The sequence below is a fragment of the Rhipicephalus sanguineus genome, chromosome 11, assembly GCF_013339695.2.
Source record: "Rhipicephalus sanguineus isolate Rsan-2018 chromosome 11, BIME_Rsan_1.4, whole genome shotgun sequence".
Classification (NCBI taxonomy): Eukaryota; Metazoa; Arthropoda; class Arachnida; order Ixodida; family Ixodidae; genus Rhipicephalus; species Rhipicephalus sanguineus.
The window spans coordinates 133,169,346-133,197,197 of NC_051186.1; the positions used below are offsets into that span (position 1 = coordinate 133,169,346).

Consider the following 27,852-nt stretch of genomic DNA (forward strand, 5'->3'; position numbering starts at 1 on the left):
CTAAAAAAAAAACCTATACGACTGTTAAAAAATTATGCGTTGAAATAAACGTCTGTGTAGTTCAGGGACGTAAAAACAAGTGCATGAAGTGGCATCAAGTGTAAATACGGAGGAAGAAAAGACACTCTTTATCTAGTCAGCATCGTCTTGCTGCGCACGCTTTTGAGAATGTTGCTCGCCCATCAGCATCCGAACCTTAACTCATAAGTAACGCCTCGTATGACGGACTGACATTTACTGAATCAGATTCTGATTCGCCAGTCGAGCTGCGATTCGGAGGAATCGCCGCTAGACTCACTTTTGCAGCCAAGGAACTGGCACGCACTTCCATAGTGCAAGCAAACTGCGCGGGGAGGGAGTGCACTGAAGAAAATTGTGTAGTTGTGAGCGCGTCTGGAAAGCAAAAACAAGTCCAAAACCATCATTCGTCTTATTGCCAACGAAACAGAAGCGGATTTTGCGAGTTCCCGAAACAGGAAACCCAACCACAGCAGCATCGTTTGTGTCAGTGAGCGCCCACGGAAACAGGCGCAATCGCTTACCGAGGAGCAATAAATGAGATAGTAACAAATTCATCACCTTCTGAAATATTCTAAACCAGAAAGCCGTCAGTTTTGCAGGCGCAATAAGCGAGAACCGGCCAAAGGACGAAACCGAAACCAGCCGGCACACCGCTGTAGTAGAGCATTAAAAAAGAATGGAGAGGCATCGGCACCAGAAAAAAATTCCAAGTATACCTGAAGTGTGGCAGCACATGCAAAGCAAGAGAAATGATCGAAAAAGGCATGCATTTTAAGTGTACAGGCAATGACGTACACGTACGTCTCTGACCGTCTTGTGGCTGTTAACGTACAATGTACGCCTTTGACCCTCAAAGGGTTCAGTTGAACCTCAAGGCACTGTACAGTTAACACAAGATAACAAAAGCAAGTACATTTATTGCAATCACATCTTCCGCGCAATCGTATATGTTAGAAGTGAAGCCAGGAAACAGCGAAATACTCATCCTGCTTTTGCTGCACTGAGCTACGTATTTCGATTTTGCGCTCGTGGCTTCTGTTAACAGCAGGGATCAGCCAGGATAAAATAAACAGGAAGGCAATATATTATGTGATTAAAGCTAAATAAAATTTCTCTAAGATATATATTTCACTTAAACACTTAGTGCAAGCAAAGGTATCAGGATTCAAAACACTAAAGAACACATTCTGCACAGTGTGTTAAAAACACATCTTGAAAACTGCTACTGTTGGGTTTTCTTGTGGCATTTAAACTTGTACAAGTATTTTGCAAATGTGAAAGCAACTGTGGAAGACAGTATATGGCCCTAAAGTATAGACTTGGAATCTTAACACCCATTTTTGCATCTGAAAAGTTTCGAGACGCCTCATTTCTCGTACATAGTGCTGCCGAATATCATTAGGGAAAGCGATGTCCCCTGACAGAGCTCAGAATAACAAGTGCCTTACAAATGCTAATAATAACGCAATTATTGCAAATCACAGATGTAGCGACATCACGCATTACTCCACAAGAAATATGTCTTTGGACGACTGTCAAACAGAGACTGCAGGTAGGCTACGTGCAATGTATAGCCTCAGCCAAAGCTACCTAGGGCGCTGTAGCCTTAGGTTTCTATAAATGTATCACTGATCAATACCACGTTTCTATCAGCATGAACAGCAGCAAGAGTTGTTGGTTACTGTCAATTGTAATAACCATGCCACGCCCACTCTGCTTAAAAGGTTGACCACCAAACTGGCTGATTACATTTCCAGTAACTGGATATTTCGTGGTCAACACATTTATGGACATGGTGAACATCCCTATTACCTCTGAAACACTAAACCTGCCTGCTTCGTTGCATATGTAAAAATAAGAAGCTGCACTGAAGTTCCTGCAAATTGCTGGAGAAGCTCCATGCCAGCTATGCATCGCAATGTGCTCACTGTACAGCGCCACTGTTGAAAAGATGATGCACCTCCATCAAACATGAACGCATCGATAGACTGTACACATAACTGGGCATTAAAAAGCATTTCAAAACACCTTATCGTACACTTCACAATAAATCTTGAACTCCCATCTCCTCAAGTGCTAAGAAATAGAGCAAGCACTCCAAAGCTATAATTACATCACGTGACATTCAGAAGGCACAGCAACACCTCGTGACATCAAATGTTACGTTAGAGCCTAGGAGTAGTACGCATAAAGGATAGAGAGAAAGAGTGGCTTGAAAAAAAAAAAAAAAGAGTACTGCACATGGTTACTTAGGCGAACATCTAGGCGCAACACAGGCATACTAATATGACCATTACATAAAACACATCTAAGCTTTCATCGTAAAGAAAGACAGCTGCTGTGTGAAAGGTATCCTAACAGTCATAGCGGTGCACACCAGCAAATATAATGCATTCAAAGTGCATTTAATGTTGAGGGAACAGTGCAATGAGTTACGCGATAAATCAAGCAATTCCTGAGAAAACGTCAAATGCATCCAATCACACACAACTCCTCTGAAATGTCAATGGTAATGCTCTAGCATATCCCAGAGTATCGAAACACTACATTTTATCGTGTGTAACCTGCACCTGCGTATAACCTACACCCCCAGATATAACTTGCGGAAAACATTTTCTAAAAAAAATTGCAGCGTATTGCCTACCCATTTCACCCGTGAAAATTAATTTTGTGCCTTCATAAAGATGACCTTACTAACTATGCACGAATATTGCAACATTTTTCATTTTCACTCAGTTTTGATCACCAGTGTCACTTCCCCAGTCCTCACCAACTGTCACTTTCAGCCGTCGCTGTTGCTGCCAGCTTTCCTGCATTGGTGCGAGACCACCTTGCACATAAAAATTCACGTGTAACCTGCACCTTAAATTTAGCTCAGAATTTTCTGTTTTCCTTGAGCGGGTTGTACACGAAAAAGTATGGTAGCTTTCAAGATAATGGCTGCAGATATACTACTGCTACTTCATCGAATAATCACAACATAAACCAATGATCAATGCATTTCCTGTATTAGGTTGGTGTAGATTGAGTGAGAACATCAGTGAACAAAAGAGAATTCTGTGCTTTTTAACCTGCCAAAACAACAATTTAATTATGAGGCATGCTTTAGTAGTTTCAGTGTGTACAATGCACCCAATGTGTGGTTTACAGACACTAGTATTTTGCCACCAATGGAAACATGGCTGCAGTACTGGGGATTTTCGATCCCGTGACATATGTTTGGAAGCACAATGCAATAGCCACCAGGCTACCGTGGCCGCTAGTAGACAGAAGATTGGCTCTGTGTGATATGCTAACACTGCATGACGTTTGGACTGTGACACGGCAACACAGCGTTAACATATGTGTGGTGGAAGCAATTTTCTTCAAGATCAGTTCGGCACTTAGAAAGAAAAATTAAGGGAACACACTATCTTTGCCATTATGCAAGTTAATTTCCAACATTGGCGCACCAGTGAAAACAACTACAATTCTGCCAGGTGACACCAATGTAATGTCAATGTTGTTGTGATCGGGTCAGTATTGCCGGCCTGAGGCGTGGCAAACATTGTGATAGCAGTGGCTCTGAATAACGATTTCTAGTCATCACACGTTTTGACATTTGCACTATCTTGAGTACCACAACTACCAGTCTACTTAAACATAATCATAATTACGCTTCCTGGAAAATCCAAGGCCACCTTCATCACATGCTTTATGCTTCTTATTAAAGGCAATAGACTGGAGGGCCCTTGTTTCAAGCAACTAATTATTTCACGGACATTGCAGAAGCATTTATGAAAGTCACAACAAGCAGCTAATGTAGAGAAGCATTTAAAAGGACAAGTGGTTAGCCACAGCACTTCTACACCAAACAGAATCCAGGTTCTTGTTCGATGTGGTGTGAAAGTTTGCAGCAGCCATGCTCGAAGAAACAGAAAGCTGTACAAGAGACAACTTGCCATCAGTTGTTTCAGATGGGCCACGTGCTCCGGAACACTACGCTTGTACGCAGTCCGGAAGACGCAAGCCTCGCACCAGCTAAGCTAGCTCGGCACATTCAGGATGTTTAGTATCGTGCTAGTACAGTACTGCGATCGTAGTGCCTGCTATATTGTTCCTGGACGTATATACTGAGTAGGTAGTTTGTCAGAACCAGAGCTTTGCCAATTCACGTCTCAGACCACGCTTTTTCAAGTACAATGGAGTGAATGGGATTACGACTTTCATCACAGAAGTTCTTTTTTAGGCCACGAGGCATTGAAAAATGACATAGCGTGCAGCTGTACGTGCACAGGACATTGCGGAAGTACAAGAGAACCTGGCTGACGACACCCGTCGCTGCTTCTTGAGAAATGTGGAGTTCATGTCGTTCATTCTTCTTCGCTTGAGCTCGAACTGCTGCTGCTGCTGCTCCACCCTTTCCAGCCGTGCTTGTACTTGTGCTTGAACATCTTCTTGGGCTTCAGCTGAAATTTGGTCAAAAGAAGAAGAAAGAACTTGTGTAGCATCATCTCAACACACGTTGAAAAAATCACTATACTTTGGAACGTTACACGCTTGCACACTACATACTGTAATTTCTCGTGTATAGCCCGCACACAATATACAGAAAATTCATATTCAAAGTTGGGGTGTGATTTACACGCTAATTTTGGTATGCAAGCTGGCTTCACGGCACGGCTTCACGGTAACGCAGTAAAGGCTGCTTCGCATCAATACATGGGGATATTTTTTTTCTTAATTTGGATTTTTCCGTGGTTTGTCATGTGGGGGCAGGCTATACATGAAAAATATGGTACGCAGTGTGTTTCTACACAAATATATGTTTTTAAATAAAGGGTGGTATTTGAGAGACATGCCATCATTGGTGACAGCCATGGGGCTGTGCATGGTAATTAGTTGCTGGTAAACAATAAACCAAATAAACTTCAAGACTAGTTCTTCAGCTGGCTCTTCATAATGAGGGAAATTGAAGCATTCTTTCCGTACAACTCAAACAATCTTTTGAATCTAAAAAGAAAAAAGCGATGCACAATAACTGCTGCGAAAAAAAAAAAAAGAACGTGTGACTTCATGGTCAGCAGCGAAATACCACAGTCTGTACACCTTCCCTTGCATCATCAGGTTTCGACAGTGATGAACAACGATGAGAAGCTCTCATTAATAGCCAGACTAGCATTATGTGCTTGGAGTACATTAACAGAGTGGGTAAGCTTTCTATGAAGGCTATACTTCACAGGAAAAACACCATGGATTGCGTTATGTTATTATGGAATGCTACTCGCCTTTTTTGCCAAAGCTGCACCGGCGAGTGCCGTAGCGCCGACAGCAAGCCCTGTTCCAAGTGTGCCGGCACCGATGGGAAGTGGCATGCTAGACTTGGGCTTGTGTCCGTGAGACTGCACATGCAAGAGGACAAGAAACGTGACCAGCTCAAAAGTCCTGCGATAAACACACAACCCTGCATGGAAATACACTCAAACCTCATTATAATGAACACGGACATAACGAATTATCGGTTATAACCAAGTAAATGAATAGTCTTGTCATAGCTACAGTGTTACAAATAAACGCTTATAACGAATTTTTGGATATAACGAAGTTACTTTCGTGACAGATGCGACTTTGTTATAATGAGGTTTGAGTGTAGCCATGTGTGTGACTCTCATTAACTTCTTCTTACTATACTAAGAGTGCCCAGATACTTTAACAAACTTGCACAGCAATAACTGTGTGTGTACTTATCTAACTTCGAAATGTACTGGGAATGCCAGGTGATTAATTAGACTTGAAAAGGAAAGTGAGGCTGCATGAAAACTGCATGCCAGCAGACCCAGGTCGACAGAAGCCGCACAGTAAGAAAGCTTTGTTAGCACGTAATTAAACAAAGCTCTAGCATTTTTTAAATTAACTGCCCGGACGGTGGTGACCAGTGACATAACACACATTGATATGTGACAGAGCACCGCAGAAATTTCTCTCATTATGTTAACGCCTGACAGTATTTCTCGCTAATACTATGCGACAATATTCTCAAACACAACTGGACCAACGTGCAGAACACAAGCTTCTCAACAATGAACGAAAACAAAGACATTTTTCAAGAGGCACAATATTTGACAAACATCAATCAGGGCACATCAGTGAGTGTGCATCAAAGCATGTTAGGTGTACCGTCATACAAGATGGCACTAGTGGCCATTTAGTACATAACAAACGCACTACAACATTAGAGCCGACAGCAGGCAATCCATGCAAGTATTGAACGGGCATGGCTCACGTCAACAGCTATTAGTGAACTGAAAACAACAAGACAGAGCAAGATTTAAGACTAAGTGCAACAAACTTTCACTTAGACTAAATCCACAATGAGTGAGTAGTTATAATATACCACTTACGCATTCTCGGCAGGGCCATATAACCGCTACTTGCATAATTTTTGTGTTAGCAGTCTTAAAACAGTACGTGAGCGTATGACATGTGCACCTTAAGGTTGTAGCTATGACCTAGATCCAGACACACCACCTCAGAGATATGCTAGTGCCCGCTCATCTCTGAGGTCATGCTGCATGAGGAGCCACGTGTTCTATGTCGCACTTGTTTCACACTTCCAGCAAACAGTTATGGTGGCATTTTTTTTTTCTTTTTATTGCGATAGCAATTATATGGACAGTCTCGGCTGATTTTTGCCGTCGCCGTCGTCATGTACCGTATATGTAGGTATATGTCTATAAATATATATCAAAGCCACAAAGAAAAATAATTCGGAAAAACTTTCCGACGCGCGGAATCGAACGGGCGACCTCCCGCTTTCCAGCACGCGGCGTTAGACGGTTAGGCCACGAAGAGCCCAGTCTTTCAGCCTGCTAACGGCGAGCTATTTATATACACCACTTACATCGGTATGCTTTCTGAGTTACCACGCAGATGGCGCGATGTCCGCGCGTGGCGTGCTTTAAAGATCGTGGCCCCGTTCCTGCGAACGTGGTCGCCTTCGTGCGCTTATCTCGAGGAAAGAAGGGGGCGGCTGGCGGGAGAGTGGGGGGTTGTATGTCTTGTGCTTTCCCCGCGATGTCTGCGCTGAAGTGACAGAGCGTACGAAGGTCACTTCGACGCTGCAGCGGCCGCGTTTGCGAAAGGGGCGCGCTGTTCAAACGGAAATAAGTAACGACTAGGACAGTTAGTTCGCGCTCCTCCTGTGTGTACCTGTTCGTTCGTTTCGTGCGTCCTGCTTTATGTTTGAGCAGTGCACTACCAGTGTCGAGCTGTGACGCATGATAGTTCGCGCTCGTACTGTGTGCGTTCTTTTCGTGCGTCCTTTTGGCTCGAGCGACGCGCCGGCAATTTGGAGCTGCTTCCCGTTCTTCGCGTTACATTCCAATTTATTGCTATCGCATTCATTGCTTCGCCGTTGCGGCGAAACTGTGACTTTTTTTGGGAAGTGGCTGTTCTTACAAGCTGTTGCTTGTGTTTCAAATGTAATATTCATTCTGCTTTAAATGCACTGTTTGCAACAGTGCTCCTCTATATCTACATTATCTGTACTATGCTTTTTATGTACTCTCAAGTTTTATAACAAATGGCCTATAAGTGTTTCCCAGAAAGATAAAGACAGAGGAGTTGAAGAAAAGCACAGCACCACACAAGAGACTCAGAATGAGATGACTGCTGCACATAGCATGCATGCCAGCAATGGCAGAGGCGACAGAGAGATAGGGTTAGAACAAGTCGTGCTTGGTGGTGACCGGTCATCACGTGACGTTAGTCAGGTCAGTCATAGATCAGGGCCAGCATTCTAGTGGCCAGTGGTGCTGTACAATCTGCAATATATAGGCGAACCACCTTGTGATGTAGGCCCGAAGACATGGCGGCTCCCGCCACAGCCGGCACCAAGCCCGCCTTGTGACCCTGGCACGACAACGTGACGGTCAAACAGTGCACAGACAACCAGCAATCATCGCCCGCTCCTATCTTACGAAAGCAACACTTGAAGAACACTAATGTGAGGCTGTGGGCACGTGGAACGGTCAAAACCGTAAAAACTCATCGAATTCGTATTAGGTTCTCACATATGAAATGCCCAATTCACTTGCATGCATTACAGTAAAATGACACACACTTCCAGCAAAGATGCTTGCCCAGCTAGAACGTAAAAGCCCACTCCTTATGTACAACACTAGGTTCCCAGCTACTGGCAAGTTGCGTTCTTACAGTTGTATATATACAAAATAGGTTTCATAGACTCTGTACCATGCAAGGTTTTTACATATAAAGTTACAACTCGATTGATCTATTTCAAGGTAAGCTTAAAGGGGCCCCAAAACACACTTTGACCCTATTAAGGAAAGTGTTGCCGAACTGAAGAAAACCTTAAGTATATGTACATTTGTATCCAAAACTGTGCATACGCTTGCCAGCACTCTAGTGCTCTTCTACACACCTTGTGAGCTAGACAGCTCAATATAAATCGCTTTGTGTTGAGCTGCTTGACAATACTTCAATATGCACAATCTGGATTTGGCTACAATTTGTTCATCAAGCTGGCACAGGACGAAGCTGGTCTGCACCAGGTGCTCACGTAGTTTGGCAACACCGAAGTGCACGAGTGTGAAATCGCACATCAACCCTGTCATGGAAATTAGCAAGTGCTCGGTTGCGCATCACTCCTTCTGGTGCATAGTGTAGGCACTGTGACCCTCACGAAGGGCTTCGATTGGTCTGTGTGGATCACGTGATGCACAACGACGCAAGGAAGCCCTGGCAGCCTGAACTACCCAGAGTGTTTATAAGGGGCTCGACACATGCCTAAATCGGAAATAGCGGCGGAAACATGGGAGTGTTAGTCAGCGCCTCTGTTAGTCAACGTGAAGCACTGACTAACACTCGCAGGTTTGCATGCACATAAATACCCGATAAAGTGGACGAAAGGACGACCGCCGCCGTAGCTCAATTGGTAAAGCATCGGGCGCGTTATCTGAAGGTTGCAGGTTCAGTCCCTGCCGCTGGCAAGTTGTCTTTTCGTCCACCTCACTTTCTTCACATCTATACCATAATTACTACAATACACTTTAAACAGTGCAATCTTCCCTGGATTCATTATCTGCTGGTTTTCATTAAGGTTGCATCAAACAAAGAAACGAGCTCTCAAAAATTTCCTTCTTTCATTCTGCTTACACTTGGAAGCTTAGAAAAAATTTTGCAGCGTCAGATGTGCGAGGTAGTCTAGCCCAACAGTCAGGCCTTCGTATGATTACTTAGAAAGGTGTTTCAGAGCCCCTTTAAATGTAAAATGTTTCTCCTGAATTATTTTTTTTTCATCCCATGGTAACCTTATCAAACCAGCATTGTGTTCAACGTAATCACTCAAGTGAAAGAAGTGGCACAGGGTCACAAAATTGCCGACACGTCGCTGCGAAACTAAGATACTTTTCACTGAACACGCTTACACACCACACGCATGCATTAAGAAATGCTACAGCATGCAAGCACTTTCAAGCTTAAAACCAAACGCAAGAAATCTTTTTGTACAAAATCCTTACTTCGACCATGTTTTTTGCAACAGAAGAGAGTGCATCCTGCGGAAAGAAATGAACACATGCTAGGCAAGTTAAGCGTTTGATTTTTTTTTCTCCGGAACTAAGCACAAACTGTTGGATGCCAGTGTTTGTGACAATGTATTGTGATGCAGTAGAACTAAGGAACAAGTAGCACTGAAAAGGTATATAGTACTTGGAGGTTATTGGCAAGCCAGAGAAACTATACATAAAACAACTAGGCTTGTGCGAATATTCGAGCAGTTCGAATATTCAAACAAATATTACAGTATTTGAATTCGCTTTGAAACGAATTTAAATTATTCTAAATTTTGAAGTATTCGAAATGAACGAATAGACATATATAAACCGCATGTAACCTCCTGTAAAGATGGTTTCACTAAAGTGAATGCGTGCTATGCTATGAATACACCTATCCAGGGGAATAAGGTACGAATTTGGGCTGGTTGGTTCATGATTAACTTTAGAAACAGCGCTAAAAGACGGGACAAAGAAAGGACACAAACCACGGCGCTGACTAACAACCAAATGTGTTTTATTCTTCCAGTCTGCCTATATATACTCTGCCACAATCTCAAGGAAACAAAAGCACAGAAACAAAGAAAAATCGATTAGCCTGCGCAGAGCATGCGAACAACATCCGTAAACAAGCCAGAGATAGTCAACTGTCGCTTCACTGTAATGAATGTGGTTGCCAGCCATCTTTTAAAGATTCCATTTTCCTGTCGAAGTACCATGATGAACGGGCGCGTGTCATTTCTGAAGCGTATCATATCTATAATGGCGGAGAAGCATGTGTCAGCCTCCCCTCGATCTCCCTCCTTCCGAAGGAGTTGACGTTTCTGTCCGATTGAGGATTTTTGAGCCTCTGCGCAGGCTAATCGATTTTTCTTTGTTTCTGTGCTTTTGTTTCCTTGAGATTGTGGCGGAGTATATATGGGCAGACTGGAAGAATAAAACACATTTGGTTGTTAGCCAGCGCCGTGGTTTGTGTCCTTTCTTTGTCCCGTCTTTTAGCGCTGTTTCTAAAGCTATCCAGGGGAAATCTGCACTGCCGCGAAGCCCCACTACAAGGTTAAAAGACTAAATTACCCTCGCATCGACTCATCATTTTTTAAGTTTAAGAGCTCGTTATACCGGCTTATATGCTCGAAGTGTAGCAAATTTTAAAATGCAACATATTTTACAGGTTATCACTAGCACTCTACCGAAAGTCAAATCCTGCGACTAGTATTCAAAGTTGCTTCCACTTCCCTTGTGTGCTTATATTTAGGTGCACGTTAAGGAACCCCAGGTGGTCAAAATTTTCGGAGCCCTCCACTAGCGTTCTTCATAATCATATCGTGGTTTTGGGACTTTAAACCTCAGATATTATTATTGTTCCACTTCCCTTTGAACCATGAAACAATGACATCTGTACATGCCTTGTTTCAATTAAAAAAAATATTGTGCAGGTTAGTTGGGTCAAGAGAAATATACGCATTTTTTTTAATATGTGGTATATACTATTCGAATTCGATTCGAAATTATTCAACCAAATCACTATTCACTTTGAATTGACTTTGAATTCGCTTCGAACCTAAAATTCACTATTTGTACAAGCCTAAAAACAACGCTACCAAGTACTATTCCAGCTTGCCATACCTGGCAGCTCCGTAACATTGTCATCAACACTGCAACTGTTATGGTTATGGAAATAAGCACGGTGCTTAATAAACTGCATCAAAACTACATGACCGCTGCAGAAAAAACTTATCTGGCAGTGTCGGTGCTTACTGAATTACGCAAAAAAAAACAATGACTCTATCCCTAATTCTGTTCAATTACTCTGTGTAGTGTTGTCCATGGTCAACCCATCAACCCAATACTGTGTAGTACATGTCTGAAGAGCAAAAGGATTGTGGATCTTGTAAGCGACAAGGTTAAACTGCTCACTTGCCCTCTTGTGAACCTCTGCTAATTAATTTTTTTATATGCTCCTACCGTAAAGTACTGAGAAAGCGCCTACCCCAATTCCGCTGAAAATTGCGTTAATCTAGATATGGATGCCTGCCTGGTAGAAACAGCAAAGACCAAGATGGCGGCCAACATAAACCTTTGAGGCAGTGCTACAGTTCCCGCCGCGCAGTGCGACACGGTGACTTCAATGTTCCCGGTGACGGTGTAGGAGTCATCGCGCGGCTAACGGATTGCCCCTAGTGGTCTTGTAATGGCTGCAATGGGGTGGATCTTTCGGCTAATGCTGGCACTCTGGTAGGGTGGGTGCTTAACATATAAATTTCAGAATACTGAAACTTCGAAAATTTTAATACAGGGCGCTTTTGTGCAAAATTAGGCGTTTCCGTGGTACTTTACGGTAAGCAGGTAAAATTTAGCAAAACTTGCGGAGACATTTACTGCAAACACGCAGCTTTATCCCTAAAACCTTCCCACTCTGTGCACAGTTTCAGGCAATGCAGTGAGTCCACCCCAAAGATAACTATGCTGCTTATGCTGCTCACACGGAGAACCTAAAAAATGTAATGAACTCGTAACAGCCAGGTGTTCACTGAATAAACATACGTGATCAGGGCATACGTAAAAGAAGGTACAACACTCCCTGCGACTCTGTGTTTTATACAGTAAGGATGGTGCAACGTCTACGGAGGGAGCGCAAACAGTACAAAGCCGACACACATCTACAGCAGGGCTGCCAACACGAAAAGTTGGAGTTTCCTGACAAGGTACCTTAAATTTCTCTATTTGAGCTGTAATTTCCCCCACCTCCAAAGAGACTGATATAATAAATGTTTTTATTCCCTACTTCTTTTTCATAACTTCTATCATCACGATGAGATAAATTACTCCCTACACAGGTTTACCAACACCGAGTTCATCAGGCTACGGAGTCTAACGATAAATCTATCCTCCACAAAGTTTATCACTGGCAAAACACACTAAATGTGCTTTGATGTGAAGTCATACAACACGTGCAGAAAAAAAAAGTTGTTCAAGAGCTCCAGTGACGTCATGTGATCATGCAACAAACTGCGAAATGGCTGGAGGGAATGACCAAAATTCAGTCGAAGCTCCTGAAATCCAATGGTATCTTGACAAAAAGCAACAACATACTATATAACTGACGTAAAAAATTAAAGCTGCAGACTGAGCCCAGAATTTCCCTCAAGCTACCAAGATTTCTCTACACCACACATAAACCTGAAAATTTTTTTAATGTGCAAAATTACCTTCGAGTTGGCAGCCCTGAACTGCAGTCAGTGACGAGTCAAAGGCGCAGCAGCCAATTCAGCCATATTTGGAGCTTTCGTGAAAGGAGCTTCTCGATGATGTTAAAATTTTGACTCGTTTTGATCATCGTGAGTTAAACGATGCCAAATGGGATGAGGACAGAAAGAGACATGCTGCACGAGTTATTATTATTTATTATTTTTGCCCTCATCCTTACCCTGTTTGGCACCGTTCAACCAAATTCACGAGCCTCATGGAACTGACATTATGGTCAAGTTGGCTAATAAGAACTTCTCCTGCGCCCTGGACTAAACTCGGTTACAACCTAAGAGAAAATGTCAGTACCGCCCACAGAACCGTGGTGTGCCTGCCCTCACCTGCGAAAGACGGTCATGCTAGCTTGTTTCCGCAAGAACCGCAAGTACTTTTACTCGGCTAATGTAAGCACTATGCATATTAAGAGTCAAAGGTTCGTCGTCACTACCTAAAACATTGTTTGGCTGAGCACAGGGTGTCTACCGAGTTGACATTTCTAAATTCCCTGAGTTTTCCAGGTTTTCCCTGAGTGTTTTTGCTGAAATTCCCTGAGTGAAACAGAACATTGTTTCATGTCAAGATGGGTAGAGACCATATCGCTCGGTGATGTCACTTTCTAATACGCATTTTAGAAAATGAAAACGACTTACTCCCATTTGAATAGTACATAGAACATATAAACCTCAATATAGCGAAGTTGGTAAAAGCGGCAACTCACTTCGTTATATCGAAACTTCGTTAAACTGAAATTCGACCTGTCATGCAAGGCATAGTTACTGAAGGATTAATCTTAAACTGAAAAGGCCACAAGAATGCTCGACTAATATGGCAACATGAAAAAACATTTTTTTTATTTTTTGCGTGAAAAAAAATCAATTTTGTTGAGCCTGAGATGCAGCAATCACAGTTAGATGCCTTGCCAGAGTGTCACATGTAAAGACGAAACAAGTGCGGGTTTAATGCACTGTGGAATTGCGCTTGTTCTGCTGCTGCGGGTTGTTGTCAAATCCTCGCGTGTTGCCCAGAGCAATGCAACGCCTTTGCTATCATGTTGCCCAACCGAACTATTTGCTCTCCACGAACGCACAACACTGAAAACCATCCCACGTTAGAAAAAAAGAGTCAGTTTCACCGTGAGAGCAAAATAGTAAATCCGATAGCAACAAAGAGGAATTTTATATGAATATAGGCTAGCAGCTCGCTCCTTCAGGAAACGCAGCCACTGCACTAAGAGAAGTGCCCTATCTGTGATCTATGGCTCAGGGACGGATTCAGGTACATAATGGGGGGGGGGGGGTACAAAGGCTGAAGCCAACGCTCAGCAGTGCATTTTGGTGGGTCACGCATATTTACAACAGCCCAGAGGGGATTATGGAGGTGCCTAAGAAGCCTTCATTGGAAATGTGCATAGGGAAGCAGGAAAGGGTAGAGCAATGAGAGGTAGAGAGCAGGGACAAGATTCTCTTTACCCCTTTTGGACAGTGGCAGGCAAAGCAACCTGACAAAGGGGGCAAACTTGACAAGCAAGCCTGACAAAGGAGGTGGAGGACAGGCACTGAAGGGAGGGGGCGGGGGCTGGCTTGGGGGGGGGGGGGGGGGATCGCCGCTACCCCCCCCCGCCCCCGGGATCTGCCACTGCTATGGCTTCAACGAAAGTTTTGCAATTAGAGCACAACACCTACAAAGGTATGAGCCGTCTGCTGATCCCCACTAAAGATACCGCGGCGCACGCGACCACGCCCGCTGGTACAAAGTACGCACTTCCTGTCGGACTCACGCAGCCAGCACCCCCCCACCCCCACCCCCCTTCCCAACGCGCCGGCTCCTATCCAGGTGCCCATCGCGCGAATGAGACAGTCGTTTCATCTCTGCTTAAGCCCCGTTCGTCGGCAGCGCTCGCGCACTTTCACTCGCACATGGAGCATGCGACGCGCGGGGTGATGTAATCGCGATTTGGACTTGATAGGGAAGATCATGGCGAAGGCAAAAAATTCGCGTCGGAGTGTCTATATAATTACTAAAAGCAATATAGCTGCGGGCTAAGATCGCATGAAAGCACGGCAACAGCCTGAATTACGGCACATCCGATTATGGTGGAAACGTTACTGCTTTCCGACATCGCGCGCCGAATCGAGCATGTGGGACCCGTGCCGGTGTCGCGAATTTCGGTCGCCGCTATGCCATGGCTCTAAAAAGTTTTGTAATTCGGCTTTGTAGCAAACACCCACGTGGTGTGGCTGGTAATTGCCAGCTGCAGCCCCAAAAAATTTCAGTCGACTGCCTAAAACTTGTTTCAGCAGTGCCCTCATCGGGAAAAAAAGAAATAAAAAAGCTTTCACTTGCTGTGAATGGGCCCGTTAGTTACGCTAGCTCTCGCCTGGAAATTTATTATATTCTTCACGGAGTCCTAAATAGCATCTTTGAAGCTCGGGATCAGAGCGAGTGAGCTCTCCGATAACAGCCAACAAGCGTCTTTTTTCTCGCCGATCGGGATGGCTTGCCAGATACGAGCCTTGTCGAAGGCATCCGCTTCCTGCGCGATCGCGATCGCTTGCAAGATAACTCAAGCTCGTTACATCTACTGCTACCGCTTCTACAACTAATCATGCTTGTTACTTGACACGCGGCGATAACAAAAACACCATATCGGGCGCTAACGCACAGCACGCGCGAGAAAGATTACAGAACTACACCGCGTACTCCCAGAACATCCTGACAACATTACAACATTACGCGATACGATGTGTCGTGGTTCGCGGTTCCCGCATGCCACGCATTAGCCAGATTCTCTCCCACTTCACCGCTCCGAAGGCGATGACAGCATCAAAGTGCGCCACTTCCCCGCAGCCGCAGCGGCCGTTTGATTTGAAAAATGCGTTCACAAAATATCGAGCAAGCGCTACCGCGACTTTCGTCACCTTTCAATAAAGATACTGTGCATTTTCCCTGATGGGAGCACAATTTCCCTGAGTTTTCCCTGAGAATTTCCAGACTACCCAAAATCCCTGAGAATTCCCGGTTTTCCCGGTTTTCCCGGTCGGTAGACACCCTGGAGCAGCAATGACACAATCCCCGAAGAAACTCACCAGGACGTTCACGTTTCCAATCTAAATCCAGTGACAGAAAATGTGTATGTATGGGGAAATTCAAATCTGAAACACTCGAGAAGAGCGTGACGTCACAAAAATGAGTAAGCGCTATTGGATGGAGCATTTATGTAAATTTTCTGTGGGAGGGCCAGTGATGGCTGTGAGCGGAGCTGACATTTTTTTGGTATACCAGTGTCACATGGGCAATTTTCATCACGATCAAGGCCAATTGGGATCGGACTTCTTGATCGCAATCAACAAGCTAGTCACTGCTACATGATCCAGCTTAATCCGGGCTCGGCGCAGACATCAGCCAAATTGTGATTGTGTTGATTCCAACTGAGCCTGATTAGGATTACAAGTGACCGTGTTGCAGCACCTGATCCGGATAGAGCCTAATCCGAATTGGCCCTGATTGCGATCAAAAGTGATCATGTGACACCGGTATTAGGTTGTAATTGAGTATAGTCACTGGCTACATATTTATAGCATGAACAGTGCCACAAAAGAGCTGTCTGCATGCAGTAAGGGGAGTGACAGGAGTGTATCTACCATCCCGTGCTTGAGGAGTGACGAGCCTGCAAGAGCAGCAGCGCCGGCTGCCAATCCGGCTCCCAAGCCAGTTCCCAAGCCGCCCAAGCCGGAGCCGTGCTTCTGGTCCGTAGGATGTGGCTACAGCGCCGATCAAGCACACAGAGGAAATGGGAAAACACAAACACATGCCAGGCACACCGTACTTGCTTGAATATTAGATGACTCTGAGTATATATATTTTTAGTAAATGATATCGATAATCAGTCAGCATAAGTATGAGGAGTAATGAAATACCAATCACTGTGTTGCTTTTTTTATTTAGAAAAACATGATTTGGCTGAGTCTTACTGACCTTACAAAGACTAGCGCAATGGTCACCCCACATTGGTGCTTCACTTACAGTCATGCTCAATATGGGTTGCAACATGCTGCCCACGGTCAAAGCAGCATCAACACAGCACGGTGGCGCCGACATAGAAAACAATCAGTCATGTAAACACTGTTTTGACTACTGGTATTTCAAAAACCAATTTCACGTTTACCAGTGTTGCAATAAACGCCTGGGGCTCCTTCAACCATGGCCACTGTATTGTAACTCATATTGAGTGCCACTGTACATTCAAGCAAGCATGGTAGACACAGTAGAAAAGGTAGCACACAGGAAACTGGCCACACATAGACAGCACACAGAAAAAGGTACGAAAACATAGAAGTACAACAAGGGTTGATCTGTAATGTCACATATGAAAAAAAAAAAAGAAACAAGTCATAGGATGTTGTGCTGGTGCTTCTCAATGAATTTGTGGACACACTTAACCAGAGTGCACTGAAAAGCATGTCTACTAAATATCAAGCAGATAGTATTGGGAAATAACTAACAATGGCAGTGCTCGAACAGTATTGAACACCTTTACCTAGTACGACAAAGGGGCTGTAGTTGGTGGCTATTCGTACTGGGTGTGGTCCAGATAAGAACAAATATGAAGAACTAGTCACCATTCCCGATTTTGATGAAATGAACTCTAGGTGCGGGTTTTATACCTGGAAGAATGATCTCGAAGTTTCGAAAGAAAAGTTTTGTTTGCCTTAAAAAATTATAAATTTTTGCCACAAAAAAAGGTTTTCCCACAATTTTTGAACTTTGACCACACCCAGCAAGAAAACAGTGCACTTCTTGGTCACAGTATTTATTCCCATCAAAGAACAAGTTGAATGCAATCTTTACGAGTATATTATTTCCTTCTGCTGTCGAAGGACTTTTGAGGAATAAAATCACAAACATGGCAAACTGCTTAAAAAAGCTGTATTTCAGCAATTTATTGCTGCAGACAAGTTAAACTGAGGATAATAAAACTCTGTACATATTGAACTTAATAACCGGGCTTTCTTTAAAAAAATATTTGCGGTTTTCGCGCTCCCCTTCTTACTTCAAAATTGTGCTGAAATGTATGTGGCTTACCAAAAAACGCTGAAGTTTGAAAATAGTTCTCTAAAAAAATGTTTTAAGATCTCTCTGATTGGAGTCAAGGATGTTGTCTACCATTCTGCGTAAAAAAATGCATTATTTGAGTTGCTGACAAGTTATAATGCATCAAATGTAACCAACTCCGTCATACAGGTCACTGCATGATAAATGCCGCAATTTTGTTATATAGCGACGTTCGTTGTAGAGGCGTACGACCGTACTCACATAATACTGCACTCCTGAGGCATGTGCTGGGTAACCCGCAGAGGGGTAACCTGCTCCAGGATACGCAGGCTGCACACCAGCCGGAGGTGGGTAGTAACCACCACCTGGTGGAGGCGGGTAGCCTGCTTGCGGAGGGTATGGGGCGCCGAACCTTGCATCGCCGTACGGGGACACCCGCCCAGAAGGAGGAGCCACTGGCATTGGCATCGGCATGTGCATGTCAGGTCCCAGTGGCATCTGTCAGAGGAAGAAGTTTGTTGTTAGCTCTTTGGCGATGAAATTATGCAGAATATACCATGACAAAATAAAGGCTCATTCACACCTGCGACTAGCACCGGTCGCGCGACTATTCGCGACTGGCAACGAAAAAGCAACTCAAGGCAACCGATGTTCCCACCCGAGTGCAACGTATACCCGTTGCTACACAGAATTCCCGTCTTCTTGCACTGCCATTGCCCGGTAAAACAAGCTGGTGTCCTGTTCCTGCACATCTGATTGGTTCAGAGGTTTGTGACTGCAGTCGCGTGACTGTAATATCAAGCAGCGAGCGACTGAGCCAAATCATTTGCTTTGTGACCACTTGTGATCAGTTGCCTTGCGACTACCTTGGTTGCGCGACAGGTGCTAGTCGAGGCTTCTGAGAACATGCGAGCCAAACATTATAGCGCAGCACGTGGCCTGCAATTTACAATGAATTCTCGAAGTCAGCTAAGAATTGTTTCCTCTCAACAAATGATGCCATAAACCCAAATGACTGCGCCATAAACCCAAAGTCCAAGGATATTGGCCGATTTGAGCATCGCGAGCTGCATAGTTACTGTGGCCGCCACAGGATGCCACCACGTGCTCGCGTTCGCAATCACACTGAACGTAAGCCTTGCGTTCGAAGAAAAAAAAAAGAAAAAATTGAAGTGCTCAAGGTCATGGCCCACGCTGACGAACGGAAGCATCTTCTCACCCCCCTTGTCAACGTCCTCCCTGCTTAGCTTCCAGTGTGCTTGTCGGGATGAGAGAAGAGAGAAAGTGCTTACAGCATGCGACAAATCCCTGTAACTCCGCTTGTACTTGACAGATTCTAAAAATTTTTGCGGCAGTCGATTCATGAGCCAATAAGCTTTTTTATTGAAGCCATCTGGTGGTTACTTGGAAAAATGTTGCAGGGCCCCTCTAAGGTAGGCTGCAGTTACATGGCCAACTAAAGCATATTATAAAGTGAGAAACAGTCCTCTATCTTGTTGGTACTAGTATCTTGTATCAATAATTTGATTTCAATTGACGAATGAATTGATCGATTGAGTGATTGATTGATTAACTGAATAAGTCATCACAGCTCATTGTTAAACAAACACAAAATGGGAGACAGTACTAGACACCACGAGTGCTACACTCACAAAAGCTTTATGTGGCCACAGGAAACCTGACTGATTTACTGATTGATTGACTGATTGACTGATGAGGAAACGTGGCTCTCTTCATGAGGAAATAAGGTTCCGACTTCATGCCAGCAACAAAACACTATAATGACTGAGGTGCCTGATCTTAACCAAGTGCCAACACATCTTAAAAGGAACTATGACACAGCCACACCACTAATCTCAGGGTATCCTTAAGAGTAGAGGGTCTTATCCAGCTAGTTACACACAAAACAAAAAGAAAGGAAGAACAACTGCACCTTAAAAGCACATCTTAGTTCAAAATTTCAACTTGAAAGTGTTGCCTTGAAGCTCCTTCCTCCAACAGCGACGTGTGACATGAAATGAGGATCCACAGCTGTGTCATCAGTTTTGAAATAGCTGACAACTCAACGGCTGTGCCATTGGGGGCTTAAGAGGCATCAAACAGCTATGCCACCACGAGTGTGGTATGTAATTGTTCTGCATTTATAGATTTACGTCCAAGTCCTGCATGAATTGAAAGACGTGTAATTTATTTTAAACCTGCGTAATCAAGTGCGCGATTTTTTATATGGAAAAGTTTCACACCACCAAAGTGTCAATGAAGCGTGCAAAAGCTAACACAAAGTCAACAGTAGCATTATTTTATGTGCAGGAGGAAGTTTCAGCTGTGTGCAGTTAGAAACCGAAAAAGCAGTCGCTAATTAATCCTACTACTTAGTATTCATTTACTCGAACATGTTTTCCATTTTTGTTTTTCATTAATGTACTTTATGTTTAACAGTTAATATGAACAAATTGTTTTAATTTTCCTTCATGAGGAACGCTGCCAGCGTATTGAGGAGTTAACGAGTTCAACATCTCCAGTCTCGAGCTATGCTCCTTCTGCACACACAAATTTTCATGCTGCAGGTGCTACTCAACACAACAAGGTGCAATCCTTACCATCGGAGCCTGTGAAGGAAAAATATATCGCATAACATTAATATATATGTGGATTACTTCAAAACCTGCAGTTTTCCTTTAAAGAGCAGAAGTCCTTCTGAGATGCAAATGTAAAAGCGTAGTGTCAGCAAGGGGTAAGAAATGCATCGCAAAGCATTTCCAGCTGGCAACCTTTCTTCCTTTGCCCTTAACCAACCAAACAAAAACAGGCTCGTTACTAAGGCTAAGCAATCAAAGTGCACTGCACGGTGCAAATGACACCAAAGAAATAAAAAAGATTACCGTATACTGATGTAACAGTGCTCGTGGTATGGTATAACCTGGAGTCAATAGTGACTTGGCGGTACCCAACAACAATCAATAGTTAGCATGGTGAAGTTCAAAATGTCATTCTCACAAGTAATAAGACCTTCTTTTGATAATGTCAAATGGTGCTACATTTGTACATAAATATGTCAGACAGAAGACAGAAACAAACTAGAAGCAAGAAAAATTACGAAAATGTGAAATTGCTAGATTCTCATTTCTTGTTTTTTTTTTTTGCTGTATGCACAGTAAAAGCTCATTAATTCTAACTTGAAGGGGACTATAAAATTGTTCAAATAAAGCGGAGTTCGAATTAGAGGGCGGGCGCTGGAATGAATGAACATCGTACCACACTGCGCGGACAGAACCCAAAGAAGCCACCTCTGGACTCATTATTGTGAACTAGGCGCTACTATGCACTTGTGGCAGGTGATTTCGTAAATTAAGTTTATGGAGCTCTAACAGCAAACAGGTTTAATTGATCAGTCAGTGATGCGCCAGAAACAAGCACAGACGTGCATTCATGTGAACAGTGAGCCTTAATGTGAAATATGTGACGCTATTTATGCTCCAAAACATGTTTACAGTAGACTCTCAATAAACGAAACTCTCTTAAATGAAATTGCTGCTTAAATAAAACAACTGCCTCTAACATGATTGGTTTTGTGCTTGAATTCTGCACCCCTTTTCATCTCTCAGTAAACGAAACTCCTGTTAAATGAAACAGATTTTCCTGGTCCCTTCAGCTTTCGTTTAACAGGAGTCTACTGTATTTACATGGCAGAGTTAATGCAATCAAAATGAAAAGCAATCAGTAATTTGCATTTGCTTGCGTTTCTTCTGTCGCAAATCCATGAGCATCGTTTGCAGCTTGCCCAAGAGCTCCAGCGCATAGTGCGAATTCTCATCTGCTGAGAAATGCTGCTGTTTCATTGTTTTGCATCTCTAGTAAATTTGGTTTGGTTTTGCAACACACTGTGATCACTTTGGGCCAACTTCTGCGAGGAGCAATGAAAACCAGGGGCTCCCAGTTCGAATTAACCATTGTGGATACCGACACATTTGAATTATTGGGAGTTTTCCCCCATAGAAATACACAGGGTGTCAGTTTGAATTAACTGTAAGTTCGAATTAACCGAGTTTGAATTAACGAGCTTTTGCTGTATTTCTTTTTTTCAGTGTTGCTACAAGTGTACTATCGTAAGCAGTACGAAAGGGAAAAATCAAGCGCATGGTGAATAGCCTCAAACAGCAACTCGACCGGTACTGGGATGGCACTGATAAAAATAAAAATGGAAAGGGTGATTCTTTTCTGCGAACTGCTGTCACTCCTAGCATGTGTCTGTTTTTATGATGCGCGAAATATATGACACAAATAACAGCCTCATATTGCAGCACTTGTCGTAGCACTCACGCGCAGCAAAGAGCCGTATCGTTTTTTAAAATCACATTCCGCTGTATCTTGATTTTATGTGTTACACGCACACACAAAAGCCAATGGCAAGGTGGCATTTTGCACAGAGCTGTAGACAGCACACCGCCGTGCTCTGCTTGCCATATCCGCCTTATACTCGGGAGCAGCCCATGATAGTACGCAGTCAGTTGCAGTTTCTTATCAGTAACAGCGAGACGGGTGTGCCGACATTTAACAGGGCCACAGAGCCCTTCCCACTTTGCATCCGACAGCAGCCGCCACAAACTGCCCTGCGTCAGGTTTCAGGCTATTCCCCATGCGCTCGAGTGTTCCCTTTCATGTTGCTCACGATTGTACGTATTGAGCATTCTTGCCATGTTGCTGCTTGTGTTTCACAGATTATGCAGCTTTTATCCTACAATCTTTGTTGTTTATGTATGTTGTGTGCTTGTGGTAATAATAAAATCAATTCAGATTCAAATTAGGCAATGTACCGACAGAACCACCAGGCACGAACTTGCCGGCCTCGATCTAGCCACTGCCAGCCATGTATTCACAGTCTATGGTTTCTGAAGTGAGAATTCATTTAACACAGCTCCTAATGGCAGTGGCATTTCTTACCGATGGGACTCCCTCGAACTGAACCAGGCTGATTGTTGTGTCACCGTCCATGGTCAGGTGGGTGACCCGCTGAATTGGAATGCGGTGCTGGAACTCGGCGTAGTGCTTGCCGTTGATGGCAATCTGCACGGCAATAGTTTGGCTACGTGAGAATACAGAACGCTTTGGACCACGCTATTTCTTTCATTTGTCGGCTTCCTTTGCATATGGCCTGCTTGGCAGACAAATTGCATGAGTGAATGATTGGTTGATTGATTTAAAGATACTACCTTCATAATATTACACACGTTTCACATACATACATAACGCAGAAACGCTCCTGTTATATAAATAACGACTGAACTAATTTGAACAAAATATGATCAGGAGCATAGCCGGAAATTTTTTTTCAGGTGGGGGGGAGGGGGCTGAACCTCCTTAACACCCCCTCCAGGCTATGCCATTGAGTATGGTGTACTTAAGAGAGGACGCTAAATCTTATCCGACTGTAGGAAGCAGAATCCCGAGTTAGGGCATCAAAAAATTAACAAGAGTTTCTGAACATCAGCAAGTTCAAAAAGAAACAAAAAAAAGATGATGTGTGAAGGTTGCAAAGTCTTAAATCTGCACTAAAAACAAATGTCATTTTCACAAACTAACATCATGCTTAGTTTTGTTGTTTACCTTAATGCTTTTGTGCCCCTGAGGTGCCTGATAAACAAATCCGGCCAGTCTTAATAAACAGACACTATTGTTACTTTTTGCCTTTCTCACCGTTTTTGTGCCCTCAACACATCTGCACTGCATGCAAGTGTCAAGTTTTGTTTTGCTTTCAGCTTTCTAGAAAATTAACACCAATCTGATTGAAACCAACCTGGTCTAATCTAATCACCAGGGATGATCAAAAGAACGCGGGAAGTGTGTTTCATCCACCGCTAGCTGACATAAAGTTCCATGCCGCAGCCTCAACATACCAACCTACCACAACGCATTACTCTCTGTCAATAAGCCAAGATAAGTTTTTACAAGTGACATATATTACTTTCTTCAGATACACAAAGATGCCCCTAATTCGGATACCCCTAATTGTATAACTGTTGCATCAATAAAAAGTGGCCTTTAAAAGCAACATATACCAGCAGCAACAAGAACGTACTGTTTTACATTTTAGCTGCTTTTGTGTCAAAGGAAAATACAATTTTATTTTTTTGTGAATTTCAACGATTCAACACCGAACTACCCGCCAAATTACCTTGTATTCGTGTTCAACGAGCACCAGGATCTCGAAGCTTTGGCCCGCGACGAGCGGAAACGGGTCGCCGTGCGACTCCTCGGGCCCCCACTGCTGGGCCTGGATTGAGTTGCGCACGATGCGCGGCGGAGGCGAAAAGACGGGACTCAGGTGCAGTGCGATGTCGTCGCGTGGATGTACGTTCGGTCCGCACTGGAGGTTGATGGCAAAACTGCGAGGGAGTTGATACAAGAGACAAAGGTTCTTCATCAGGACACTCTACAAGCAGTTGCACCTTCTCATGCAACTGTTCCTATAGCAATGAAGTTTCCATAGAATGGTGAGTGCGGTTTCTAGAAATATCATCTCGCCGGTATGCTATTTAAAGTCCTTCATCCATCGAATACTCTCAAGTGCGTTTTGTCCTGACGATCTTTGTAACACTCGCCCCCATTAGATTTGCATGTGGAAATTCTTTACTACCTCTTGTACGGTGCAATTATAGACTACAAACTGCTTATTTTTTTTGCTTTATCTATCTGGAATGTGGTACCACCTCACATCACTGTTCTTGAATTGGTGTATTTAACCTTTTGAGACGCTATGTACACAATTGTGTAAACCACTTGTTTTTGCTATTTCTATCGACTAGGGGCTAAGAAAAAGCACGATACATTGAGCTTTGGATGAATTAAACCTCCTGCATAATAAATATGTCTTCATTTAACTTGATTTTGCAGTGTACTGTTGAATATGATCACTTTGCCGAAGGCACTACCATATTCGACGAGTCATTCGACGGGCCGCTTCCCATGACCCACGTCAAAGTATAATTTTTCTTTGTTCAACTAAGATAACCGAAAACGAATTTGCACTATATTTCTAGCCTGAGATTTCATTCTATTTATGCAAAAACAGAGCATGAATGGCTTCAGAATAAATAGATATTTAATTACAAAGTAATTAGGGATGATTACTATAACACACATAAATGAACGTATTACGAGATTATTTTTGTTGCAAATATAATATCGCGTGCCTTGAAATAACATTGTATCGATTTGACGCATTTACAGACAAGTCTTCATAGGTAGCGTATGAAAGGGTTAAAAAGAAGTTGTTTTCTTGTTTATTTAAGTACACTGTTCATTAACACTGTTATCATTCAGCTTTAATGCTATGTAATTTATCTCATTCTATAACAACATAAGTTATTCGTGTTACCTAGCCGCTTTTGCTAACCAACCAACATTTGTTGGTAATAATCTTTTCTTTTACATTGCTGTCTACGCTAACCAACTTGCTTTTATTGGTAGTCTTGGACAGGAGGTCCCTTTACAGCCTTGTGCTATCAGACCTCCATCTATATATTTATCTTCGTGTTGTTTTTTCAACAAGAACTCAATAACCTTGACTCTGGTAGCTAGTGCATTTCTGCCACACAATGACAATCGTCATCTGTCCTGCATGCCTTTCCTTGCTTGAACGTAGTGTACTTTCCGATCACAAATAGTGTGCATGCTTATCAGTGTGACATAGAAATCTTGAAAGGAAAGCATCGAGCACCGACTAATAAGATAAAAGACGCAAGCAAGCCACACGATGTGCTGTTTGTGTGCCAGGAGTGCGCCTACGATGGCGCAACTCCTTTTACAGTGCAGCACCGGCAGAAATGGTTTGAGGGTGTTGTAGTAGGATGGCCTAGTTATTTTTAATACAGAACACCCAAGACTGAATGAATGAAGTTTATGGCAAATTTTGACAATATCCAGGGTAAGCATGGTTCACTGTGTGCTGATACTGACCAGAAACGTTTTACCTTAAAATCATTACACTAGATAATTTACACCGGTCATTGTAAACAACCTGGACCGGTTGTGAGATGGGGTTAATTATGGAACAGCAGAAGCAAGCCCAATCATGTTATTATCTATAATCGAAACAAGAGGCGCTTAGTGGAAGGCAATGAGATGTCGACAGACAGGGATGGTTGCATGTAGCCGTGCAATACTGAGACGACGTGACATCACGTCACGTGAGAGTATGTGTAGTCTTTACGACAGGAGATACTGCTTACAGTATGCACTTACCACGCTCGCTGCAACACCATACAGTGCCAATCCACAAGAAAGGTGTGAAAACTCATAAAAGACACTTTGTTCCATGGTTTGTTATGCTTCATTTTTTTCCCTGCTACAACCATATTAGTACTTCATGCTATGTTTAAGCAATGATATGTCGTACTTTAACCAAATTAGTTCAGCAGGCATGGGAAATTTATAAGATTTGTGGCTCTAACTGCTATGTGGAAACCTATAAGCACAATGTCTTTGGAGGAATGTGTAAACAAGGTAATCACAAGTGTTAACAGCAAGAGAAAAGAATGGTGCATATACCATCTTGCAGAGTGGTGTGGAGTGCCTTGGATGCGAATGAGCGTGCCGACGGAGAGAACACCGCCCGGTACGGGTCCAACATATGGAAGGGGCTGAAAACATGCAAGTCACATAGGTCATAGATTACTAATCGTTCTAGCTAATGACAGCTGCATGTTTCGAACAGAAACGAACAAGCAAGAATTATCATGCACCGCACATATAACAAGCATTAAGAGGTAACTTTTAGATAGTGATGAAACGAAGACTTCTCCAGCAACTGTCCAAGTAACGTTGGTGATCATGTACTGATAGCTGAAAAAGATGCACATATTGTCAGTAGTCGTCAGGTATAATTGACAGCTACAAAAAGTGCATGCGTTGGTCATTCTCATTTGGTATGACATGTGCGGTGCGTGTCTTCTTTTCTTGATACTCTGAACACAGTAGTGCCAGATGTCGAAAGTAAACGAATACTGCAACCGCGAACTTAAAAACATCAAGCACGCATGTGATTGTCTTTCTACACCACAAGAACAAATGTTACTACGCAAAAGGAATACGCCCGAATATTTTCGTTTCATCGCATTGCATCGCGTGATCACTTTCGGATTGCCGGTTGTCCTGATGAGACGTTTAGCACCCTAATAGTTTAACACCTTGGAGTTTATCGCCGAAACAGGGTCAACGCACGCGTAGTGACCAATGAACTATAAGAAATAATCAAGTTCTTTCCACACTGATAAGCGCGCAAGATTACTGCGGAAGCTGGGTACCCTTCGTACAGTCGCTGTCTGGACACACTGCGTTTGTAACACATGCACGACGTTCCTTGGAGACTAAATAACAACACACGCAGATTGTTTCGCTGGACGCTTTGGCAAATGAGCGACGCGGGGCACCGCGGTCAGCGAATTTTAAGAGTTCCGGATAATGCTGGTGCGTGTGACAAGCCGTTCCCGATGCCCACTCAAGCAATCGCGCATGTGGCATTCCATATATAGGCAGCACCGTAAATGTCAGCATGTTCGGATCAAGCTTACCGGATTGTAGATTGGGGAAGTCATCTTTAATGCCGCTATCGGTCGACTACAATACCGGCGGAAACTACGACACGAACACAGCGAGGCAGTCAGTCATCCTACGCGAAAGCCGTCAGCTTACACCCCACTTGCACCCGAAACCGCGAACCGTAAATGCCGTAAAGCCAAATGTGACTCACTACTTCCGCTTCCGCTTTTTTTTTGGGGGGGGGGGGGGGGGGGGTTCATGGCGATTGTTTTTTGTGACGTTTCTCCAGGATTCACTGGAACACAGAGTTGTGCTTTTAACAACGCACTCAATATTTCGGAGCTTATAAGTTAGCATACTAATAGGTGGTAACGCCTGTGGCAGCACATACGGACGAGTACCACCGCCAGGGGGTGTCACAAAAGAGCGCGATTTTCAAACA

General features: G+C 43.5%; 1 protein-coding gene across 3 annotated transcripts; it reads right to left on the minus strand.

The window, feature by feature from the left end:
* Positions 1–103: 103 nt before the first annotated feature.
* On the minus strand, positions 104–27,628 carry LOC119374540 (galectin-4). 3 transcript variants are annotated; one of them, XM_037644682.2, is made up of 9 exons: positions 27,443–27,628; positions 26,421–26,512; positions 24,046–24,256; positions 22,815–22,937; positions 18,135–18,371; positions 16,463–16,582; positions 7,846–7,911; positions 5,289–5,402; positions 104–4,469 (listed from the first exon to the last, which is right to left on the minus strand). In XM_037644682.2, the coding sequence occupies exons 1-9, from the start codon at positions 27,464–27,466 to the stop codon at positions 4,374–4,376; spliced, it is 1,083 nt and encodes a 360-aa protein (XP_037500610.1). In that variant the 5' UTR covers positions 27,467–27,628; the 3' UTR covers positions 104–4,373. The 3 variants fall into 3 exon arrangements, with proteins under 3 accessions (XP_037500610.1, XP_049276402.1, XP_037500614.1); XM_049420445.1 differs by lacking the exon at positions 7,846–7,911 and having other exon boundaries at positions 746–4,469; XM_037644686.2 differs by lacking the exons at positions 7,846–7,911; positions 16,463–16,582 and having other exon boundaries at positions 754–4,469.
* Between the last annotated feature and the right edge of the window lie 224 nt (positions 27,629–27,852).